The sequence below is a fragment of the Cannabis sativa genome, chromosome 7, assembly GCF_029168945.1.
Source record: "Cannabis sativa cultivar Pink pepper isolate KNU-18-1 chromosome 7, ASM2916894v1, whole genome shotgun sequence".
Taxonomy (NCBI): Eukaryota; Viridiplantae; Streptophyta; class Magnoliopsida; order Rosales; family Cannabaceae; genus Cannabis; species Cannabis sativa.
The window spans coordinates 4,849,485-4,859,382 of NC_083607.1; the positions used below are offsets into that span (position 1 = coordinate 4,849,485).

General features: G+C 28.2%; 1 protein-coding gene across 5 annotated transcripts; it reads left to right on the forward strand.

The window, feature by feature from the left end:
- Positions 1-4,034: 4,034 nt before the first annotated feature.
- LOC115697055 (B3 domain-containing transcription factor VRN1) lies at positions 4,035-6,990 on the forward strand. Of its 5 annotated transcripts, none has more exons than XM_061101758.1 (6): positions 4,035-4,250; positions 4,732-4,844; positions 5,491-5,603; positions 5,706-6,054; positions 6,148-6,329; positions 6,400-6,990. In XM_061101758.1, exons 3-6 carry the CDS (start codon positions 5,547-5,549, stop codon positions 6,634-6,636), a joined length of 825 nt encoding a protein of 274 aa, XP_060957741.1. In that variant the 5' UTR covers positions 4,035-4,250; positions 4,732-4,844; positions 5,491-5,546; the 3' UTR covers positions 6,637-6,990. The 5 variants fall into 5 exon arrangements, with proteins under 5 accessions (XP_060957741.1, XP_030479822.1, XP_060957742.1 ...); XM_030623962.2 differs by having other exon boundaries at positions 5,516-5,603; XM_061101759.1 differs by having other exon boundaries at positions 4,732-4,828.
- Positions 6,991-9,898: the final 2,908 nt, after the last annotated feature.

The following is a 9,898-nucleotide window of genomic DNA, read 5'->3' on the forward strand; positions in this document are numbered from 1 at the left end:
AATCCAAGTCATCACCCACTTGTCCTTCATTTTCCACATGTTTGTTGAGTCAATAGCCAAATTCTGCCACCTCAGCTCGTTTTTCTTTTCATTAAAGCCAGCTGGACTATCTGCCAAAATAAACTTACTGCGCTGACAAATTGCTACGCGATGATTGCTATAGCAATGCCAGTCAGCAATAATCATTTTTCTGCTCCTTTTTCTCCTTGTCCCAAACATTTCCAAATACCTATTCTTGTATTTTTTTCTGCTTAAAACACATAAAAACAACAACATAAGTCCATCTAACACTTACTAACACACACACTTCCATTTATTACAAAGACACAACAAACTAAACACAATTACACAATATAGACATTAATTGCTCCACAATTCACATTAAATTCAAGCTTAAAGATATGAAAATAACTCTAAATCTTAGAGTTATCAACTAGCAAACTTAAAATCCAAATTAAAAAAAAAAAAGAAGTTAAGATCAATGACAAAACTTCATAAATATTTGTGTAGAATATTAAAAGTTAGAGTAATTTGCGGCATAAATACCTAAGTTTTATGCCGAGTAGCCGATAAATACCTAAGTCCTATTTTTGGCGGTAAAAATACCTTCCGTCACTAGTGTGGAACTTCCGTAGGTACCTGGCCGTTATGTGTCAGGTTAGTGTCCACGTGTTATTCAGTGATTAGTCCACGTCATTTAATTTATATATTTTATTTAAAAAATTAATTTGAAAATTAAAAATAAAACAAAAATAATTTAAAATCAAAATAAAATAATAAATATTTAATGTTCATATTTTAATTAAATTAAAATAAAATAAATTATTAATTAAAACCCAAAACTTAAAACTAACACATAAACCCAAAAGAAAATTGAAGGGTCAACCCTTTCATCGTCCTCTTCTTCTTCCTGCCATTCTTCTTCATGCCATTCTTCTTCTTGTCTAAAACTAACACATAAAACCAGTGTAATCTTGTCATCTCTATCCCATTTCTCTATCAAAAGCCCTAATTTATTTTCCCCATTTTGCATAAACATAAACATAAATTAAATACAAACCTAGAATTCACCAAAAAAAAATAAAAAATACAAACCTAGAAAATCTGAGAAAATCCCGTCCCTCCTTCTCTTCTGCGATTCAAGCCAGGGGTTCCTCATCGTCTTCGAACCAGGAGGTCATCGTCGTCGACCTGCGAACCAGGAGGTCATCGTCGTCGACCTGCGAACCAGGAGGTCATCGTCGTCGACCTACGAACCAGGGGTGCGAACGAGGAGGTCATCGTCGTCGTCTTCTCTGTCTACTGGGAACAAGGGGTGCGAACCAGGGGTTCCTCGATGGTCTGTTGAGGACGGAGACGCTTGATTCAGTACATTAGTTTGACTAGGACGGAGCAATCGCACAAGAGGACAACATCGCTTGACAATTGCTTGAGTTCTCTCCACTCTCTCAGTCCCTCTCTTTCTCGATCGCACAAGGCTTTTAGGTATTTTTTTTTTACCTTTTTTATTTTCTTTTTCAAGATATGATAGATGAGGATTTTTGTGGGAGAAATTTATTGGTTTTTTTTTTTCTTTTCAGTTTTGGGATATTTGAGTAGAGTTTTGTTTGTTGAATTTGTTAGATCAGTCTTCTTTTAGTGAGAATGTTTATGAGCTTTAAATGGGTGAATGGTTTTGGGTGAGAATTTTTTTTGAGATTTTTGGTTGAAGACGATGGTGAGGGAGATGAAGAACACGATGGATAAGACTATTTGAGGTTCTGGGTTTTGTTCTTTCTCGTGTTTCAATTTCTCATTTGAGTTTATTTTCTAATTCAAAGAAAAACAAATGGAAAAGAAATAAATGTTAAAAAATAAAAATGAATTATATTTAGTTTTTTTATTAATTTTTATAATTTTTAAACATTTAAATAATTATTTAAATAATAAATAAAAAAAATTAATGACATGGACCAATTAACGAGTGACACGTGGATCCTGACCTGACACTTAACGTCCAGGTACCTACGGAAGTTCCAGGACTCTAACAGAAGGTATTTTTACCGCCAAAAATAGGACTTAGGTATTTATCTGCTACTCGGCATAAAACTTAGGTATTTATGCCGCAAATTACTCTAAAAGTTATAAAAAAAACTTAAGAAATTTGTTATTGGGTGTCAAACAAAAAATTAGACTATTACTCAATAAAAAAGAATTTGATTGTTGCTAAAAAGAAAAAAAAAAACATAGGAGAAAATCTTGGCTTAAGCAAAACACTGGAAACAATGGGGGTTCTAAAAAATGGGAGTTCTCAACTTTCCAAATCATTAGTTGAGAGAGATTATATATACTAATTAGTTATTTCCATATTTTAAATTTTTTATTCATTTTTCCAGTTTTTATAAAATTTCTTTATTTCTCCATATATTTCTAAACCACTTATAAAAAAGCCATATTTATAAAATAAACCCTTATTTAAAATATTTTATAAAATTATGAGAAATTTAAAATAATTTAACACGTCACTATTTTACTTTATAATCTTATGTGGTAAACTATTTGAATGTTTTCTACATTCTAAATTTCTAAAATAAAACAATGACATTGACAACAATATTTTCTTTTTGGAAAAACAAATGTATATTTGAAATAAAATAATGTAATGCACTACAATCATAGTCTTATATATAGAGATGAAATTTCATACGGCGAGAATAGGTAACCGCGAGGACTCGTTTTTAATAGGGTGGAGATTTTCTGTCTTGGTAGTTAATGGGGCAATAGTGGAAGACAATTTTAATACTCGAAGCAAGAATGAGGCGGCAGTAAGGATAATAATATCCACACCGCATCATATCTGATCCCATTAAAGTATAAATAGTTTCTTTTTTATTTTTAACGTATATATAGTATATTATCATTAATAATCAAAATTATTTTGATTATCATCCATAATCAAAATTATACATCATATGCTTAAATAATAAAAATTTAATGGCAATAGCGAACTGTTAATCATTGTAGATTACAAGCATGAAGATATTTTTTTCTCGATTTTGAGTGTCATCTTTATTTACATTCTAATTTGTCGGGAGACTTATAATTACATGAAATACCAATTTTTATAAAAAAAAAATTATATTTTTACGTTTATTTATTTATTTATTTTTTTAATATTTTTACAATAGTCTATAAAAATACAAGAAAATAACAAGAGTTGAAGAAAATTACATCAAAACAGCAACAAAGCAACATAAAAAAATAATATACAAATAACAAAATAACATAAATACAATATAAAAATATACTAAAAGATCGTATTTTATGTAAATAAAATCTAAAAAATTATAAAAATATTGAAAACTCCGTACAAACCGTATCTTTGTAATTTTTTTTTTAATTTTTTTTTAATTTTTTTTAAAACTATCCCCCCCAAAAAAAACTTAAATAAAATCACACTTAATGTTTTAAATTATTATTTTACTTAATGTTTATTTTTATTTATGTTGTTCTTTTTTATTTTATAACTTAGTGTTATATTTTTTTCTATTTAATATTAGTGTTTTTGTTTTTGTTATTTTGTATTTTTTATGTTAGTATTTTAAATTAATTATTATTTTTGTGATAAATTTTAATTTAAGTAAGAAAATAAAAAGGCTAATTAAGATTTTTGCACCCCGAACTTAGACATATACAAAATTATGTCCCATGAACTTTTAATGTCGTTAAAAATACTCCTGAACTATTGAGATTGTTGGATTTAAGGACTTTTGTCCAATTTTAGTAAAAAAAAGTTTTAACATGGATGAAAATGGACATGATTTAGTACATGAACATATTTGGTAGAGATCAAAGTTTAGGGAACATAATTTAGTATATAAAATAGAATGAAATTAGATTAAATCTAAAAATCTCAATAGTTCAGAGGAAATTTTTAACAACTAGAGTATGATTTAGTACATGTTAAAGTTTAAGGGGTAAAAATCCTAATTAGCAAAATAAAAATTAATTTTTTAAAATATTAAGTTAGTACATATAATTGTGTAAAATATTGGATTATTGGAGATGCTTTGACATAAAGAAAAGAAAAATAGAGCCATTTCCTAAACGTTATGGTTTGGGGCGTTTTTCTTGCCGATTAACAACCTCTCTCCGGCGAGAAAACCACCTCCAAATGGTGTTGGTACTCTTCATTAAGAGTCGGGACCAGCCGGAGAAGCAACGCCTACAGTGCATGACGTTTCATAATCATAACAAATCTCCACAAAATCGTACCTTTTGATCCTCTCTGTTTTTCCTTTTCTTTTCTGATTCTTGCAAAAAATTGTTATAGTGAATGAATTTGACCATTACAGAGTAGGGGTAAACCTAAATTTAACCACTTTCCCAAAGTGGTAATAATTTTCCATTGGTTGTTTGACTTTCTATCTTGATTTTACTTTTACGATTTGAAATATTTTTATATATAAGGAGATGGATTAACAATAACATGAAAGTTTTTGCATATCTGGTAGGTGGGTAAGTGGGTTCACATGGAATGAGTAGAAATTTATGTTAATCAGCTTATTGAGTCTTAAAGTTTAGAACTTGATTTGTTTAATAACTACTATATATAATCAAAGACAAGTTTTTTTTTTTTGATCACATTGTGTCTTTCACCATGTGACATTATCTTACTAATATACTAGAATGAACTCTGTGAGGCAGTGACAACTTGTTTTAGTTCATGTTTTTCTGTTTTAAATTGGACAGGAAGAGGGAAAAGATTTCTATCTTGGAACTGCTGGTTGATGTGTGCACCTGACTACTAAGTTTGCTAAGATTCATCACAAGAGTTGAATCTTTTAAAGTATGTGGCTTTGTTGGTGAGTTGAATTTTCATAATTTTTGTGATGTTATGACAACAGTTAATTTTAGTACTCACATTCATATTTAGCATGAGTTATCTATGATTATGAAACTATAAATTCTTTATAAAAGTTAGAAATGAATGCTACAATGAGAAAACATCATAACATGATTCCTCATTCCCCATTTGTGGGTATATCAAAGTATATATATGATTTGAATTTAGTATTCTTGTCTTCTGTAATTAGACTATTCATATCATTAAACCGTTTTCTTTCTTAAGCTATACGTGTTCAATTTTAGTGGTTTTTCTTAATGTGAGTTTTATGACACACTCTACCTTCAATACTTCATGATTAGCACTATCTGCAATTTTCTAGGCTCAAATTATGTACTTGAAAGATATCTTTGTGATATTGCAGCTAAACTTATGCGAAAAAAAGTATATTTGTTTTGTTTTAGCTTAAGTTTGATAGCTTCTTTCTAGTTCTCCACAATTTCTCGAAAATACAAGAAAGATACATGGGTGATGTTTCCTTTGAATTGTACCAAAGAGAGAAATTGCATGAGTCTCTTTGCTTCATAAAACTTCCATTTCTCAACATAGCAACAAAAGCTTTCATTGTATTCCCATCTGAGTTATGGATAATGATTATATATTAGTATGTATTTATGTTCTTGTGTGCAGAACCAAACGAGGCAAATCTTGAACTTGAACCATGGTTAGCTTAAAGTTTGTCAAGATTATTAAGAATGAACATTCAAAGATACAACTGGTAATCATTCTTAGATCTATAGTTCCTTTCAGGTTTTCGCTCCAACGGTTTTGACATATATTAATTAGATGTGTCTAACTATACTTGTTGTGATTCATGTAGGCTCTTCCACAAAAGTTTGGAATGCTTTTTGGAGATTCACTGGCCAGTAGTGTGTCTCTTGTTCTTCCATGTGGCCATACATGGAAGATTGGGTTGATTAAACAAAATGACAACATAATCCTTCAAAAGGATTGGCAAAAATTTATTCAACATTATGGGATAAATAGGCAGCTACTAATATTTGATTATAGAGGGAATTCAAATTTTGATGTTTTCATAACTGATGATAGTTTGTGCGAGATTGATTACACTCACTTTCCTTTCTATTCTGATGAGAAGAAGAATGGTAAATCACCTGTGATTAATTTAACATCAAGTGAGGAGTGCTCTTCTAACTCAGATTACAAAGGTATGTCAAAACTTGAAACATCTTACATATGAAATATGATGAGAAATTATAGGATATGTTCAACAATTTGTTGGTTCTGTTTTTTATTTGTAGGCAAATCCATGGTTAGTGAAGAAAGTGAAGATGAGACAACTAGAAAGATGAAGAGGAGGAATGAAGGGGCATATAATACATACAGAGATACTAAAGCTTACAAACAAGCTAGCCAATTCTATACAAACAATCCATCATTCAAAAGAATTATAAGAGCAAACAACAATCGTCAGTATAATCTGGTGAGTTAGTAGATTAAGCAAACATATTGTTTATGAATTTTTTATTGAGTTTCTTCTGTTTTTGCTGCAGCGTCTACCAGATAGTTTCGTTACGAATCATGTTGGATCAAAGACTCAGATGGTATCTCTTGAAGTTGGGAGTAGGAAATGGGATGTGAAACTTCTAAAATGCAAGGATAGCTTCTTTTTTACCAAAGGTTGGGCTGCGTTTCTTGAGGCCAACTCTCTAAACACAGGAGATGCATGCGTTTTCGAGTTTCAGCCTAGGGAGCCAACCTCGCTCAAAGTCTCCATCATTAAAAAATAATGTAGTTTAGTTCTTAATGATGATGATACTTATATTCAGTTTCTCTTAGTCTAATCTTCTAAGTCTAACTTTAGCCTTTGTTTGTTACCAATTTGAACATGTTTTTGTTGAAGAGGGTTCTGTTTAGAGATTTTATATATAGCCTTCTTTCTTTGTTGTTGAAGTGCACTGTAGCTACAACTGCATATGTGGTGATGAAATGATGCTATGTTGGGGAAGTTTTTCAATTGTAACCCCAAATTTGAAGTCAAGTTGGAGTTGCTCTTATCAACATTATTATCAAGGAAGTACTACTCTATAACTCCAAAAACCAAATTGTAACCTAAAAATAAAAATACAAAAAGTTGTCACTAACCTTGTGATGTGAATTTCTGGCCGATATTGGCATACAAATTTTATTTTAACTCATTTGCATAACAGATGACAAGAAATGATAATTACTAACTAATTCATATTGAGTATCAAGAAACCACTCTATTACCCCAAAATCTAATTATAATATCCCAATAATAATAATAATAATAATAATAATAATAATAATAATAATAATTATAATTTGGTAATACTTTTATTCTCAATTCTTTAATTTAATTGATGAGTATTACATAAGGAAAATTTGACTTTCTATGCATTTATTGGATTAAAATTATTTTTCTAAACTTTTTTTTTTAATGAATTTCCCTAAACTTAATTTAATCCATGAACGACTTTCGTGATTAGCTCTGATACCATAAAAAATAAAAATTTATCTATACAAAGTCTTAATAGGACAAAATTTCAAAAAAAAAATCTTAAAGACTTTGTAAAAGTTATTTCAAGTCTCGAGATAAACTTATATTTATAGAGTCTGATACAAAGAAAAAATAAACTGAAATAATAGCTCTAAAACAGAAAATACAAGTTGATACAACTAACTAACAAACTAATTAACAACAAACAAACAATTACAAAACAGAACTAACTAGTGGTTATCATTTCGCTATGTAAAATCTATTAAATACATCTGCATGTCCATTGTGAAATCATACCTTTATTATTTACATTCAAAAGACAAGAATGTGAATTAAAATGAAAGACATTAAGTAGATTAGCTAGTAAAGAATTTTACACATTATTACATAGCATATATAATAGTACAGTACATCTCAAATACTTAAAATGATGTAAAGTTAAGCATACCTAGCACAAATTCTACATATTATGAAGACATGTATAGATATTTACAAAGTTTATTCTAAAGAGCACGTACGTGGAAACTCAGTTCTATTATTTGAGAAGTCTTTGATCAATAGTCACGAAGCTAGTCTCGAATATGACATGAACTTTTTTAGAGAAGAAACACTGCATTTTGAAGACAATAAAATTTGATTAATGTAATTTTTCTTTTAACATACAAAATATATATGGTTTGTTTCCAAGACCAAGTCAAAAGTTAATCTGATAGTCTACATAGAAACTTTTAATATTACTATGGTTGTTGTTGTTGTTGTTGTTTAAACATGCCAACACCAATTGCTCCAGCATCAAACGCAAGTGCACTAGGTCAGCTCTTTTCAATATGTAGTTGACATAAAGTGGTTAATAGATTTACCCAATGGAAAAGATGCCAGCATCAAAGTAATAAGGGACAAATTAAGAACTGCCCACCTTTATATGAGTAGTTAACTAAAACTAGACACAATACTATAAAAGTATATATTGGGATATTAGTAGTCAAATATTTTTAATATTTATAATTATTACACATATAATTTTATTTAAAAAAAATGACACTAAAAATATTTTATTTTACGATTTTATTGCAATCGTACTATTTCTTTTTACTTTGTATTTTATATTATTTCTCTCTCCATTTTTTTTATCTTTTTAAAATGACAAGAGTAGTTTTTTTTTTTTCTTTTCCATTTAGTTACCAAAAAATAATCAAATATTTAGGGAGGATTAAAATATACTTTATTATTCATATTTAAAAATTATTATATAATAATAAATTAATTTCTATACTAAACTAAGATTACCAAAATATGCTAATAGAGCCGCGCATTTTTTTGCACGAAGCTCTTGTTTTTCGTCAGTTCGTGTTTTTTATGATTACAACTCACCTTCTGGGTTAATAGAGATTGTTAAGAACGATTATCCTTATTAATAAAATAATCCATTTCCATTCAAAAAAAAAATATTAAGATATCATAATAAACTTTAAAATAACTAATTTGTCATTAGTTTAGATGTCTAAAAAAATTTATAATATATTATGTGTTTATTTGACTTTATTGTAACACATTAATTTCTTAGGATTGAAGGTAACATATATGTAGTTAAAAAAATAGCGTAAAAGTATACCTTAAACAATATAATATAAACCAAAAATCATATAATTTTAAAAAATAACTAATCTAAAAATAAATTTAAAGGTTACTTAAATATTTTAATATAGCCTAACAATAATTAGTTGATTATTAAGATTTATGCAAATAAATTTTAAGGTAACCAAACTATATCTTAAACCCATATTATATAATATATAGATGTTATTTTTATGAAAAAGTAACTTATTGATTTATTATTAATATCATAAATAATTAAAAAGTTACTTCTCAAATGCAATGCAAAAAAAAAAAAAAAAATGGAATTATCTACATTTCAGGTATTTTAGTTTAGAATTAAGGTATATTTTAATGATGTGGCAATGTATTATTGTAAATGAGATTTATTAAGATATTTTTATAATTATTTTACATTTTACCTATATTTTTTAAAGGGTATCTACACATTTAGTACCCTATGTCTTATGTAAATATAAGTTGGTACCTTGTGTTTTTAATAATACTTATTTAGTATCTTGTATTTTAAAATTATATATATTTTGTATCCTAAATTTAAATTTTTTGATGAACTTTTATCAATGCAATCAACAATTTAAAATTTATGAATTCTGAATTCAAATTTAATTATTTGATTACATATAATTAAAAACTATTTGGTTAAATTAATAAAAATTAAATTTTACTTTAACGTTATAATTTAAAAATATAAAATATTAATTAAGTATTATTAAAAAATCCCAAGATAATAAATAGGTATTCCTTACATTTGATTTGTTATTTGTTAATCTTTTAATGAAAAATGGTTTCGCGCCCTTTTCGTACGATCGGAGAAGAGAAGAGAAAAATATCTCCGGCCAGAAAGTTGGTCAAAATGGACTTGATTCCGTTCAACCACAGGAGGCCGGACCAGCTGGAAAAGCACTGGCAGCAGCTGC

Bases quoted from the DNA above. Each gene is read 5' to 3' on its own strand.
- LOC115697055 (XM_061101758.1), top strand. From the start codon at position 5,547: ATGGTTAGCTTAAAGTTTGTCAAGATTATTAAGAATGAACATTCAAAG. The intron at 5,604-5,705 runs GTAATCATTCTT...TGATTCATGTAG, and splicing joins AACATTCAAAGATACAACTG to GCTCTTCCACAAAAGTTTGG. The intron at 6,330-6,399 runs GTGAGTTAGTAG...TTTTTGCTGCAG, and splicing joins ACAATCGTCAGTATAATCTG to CGTCTACCAGATAGTTTCGT.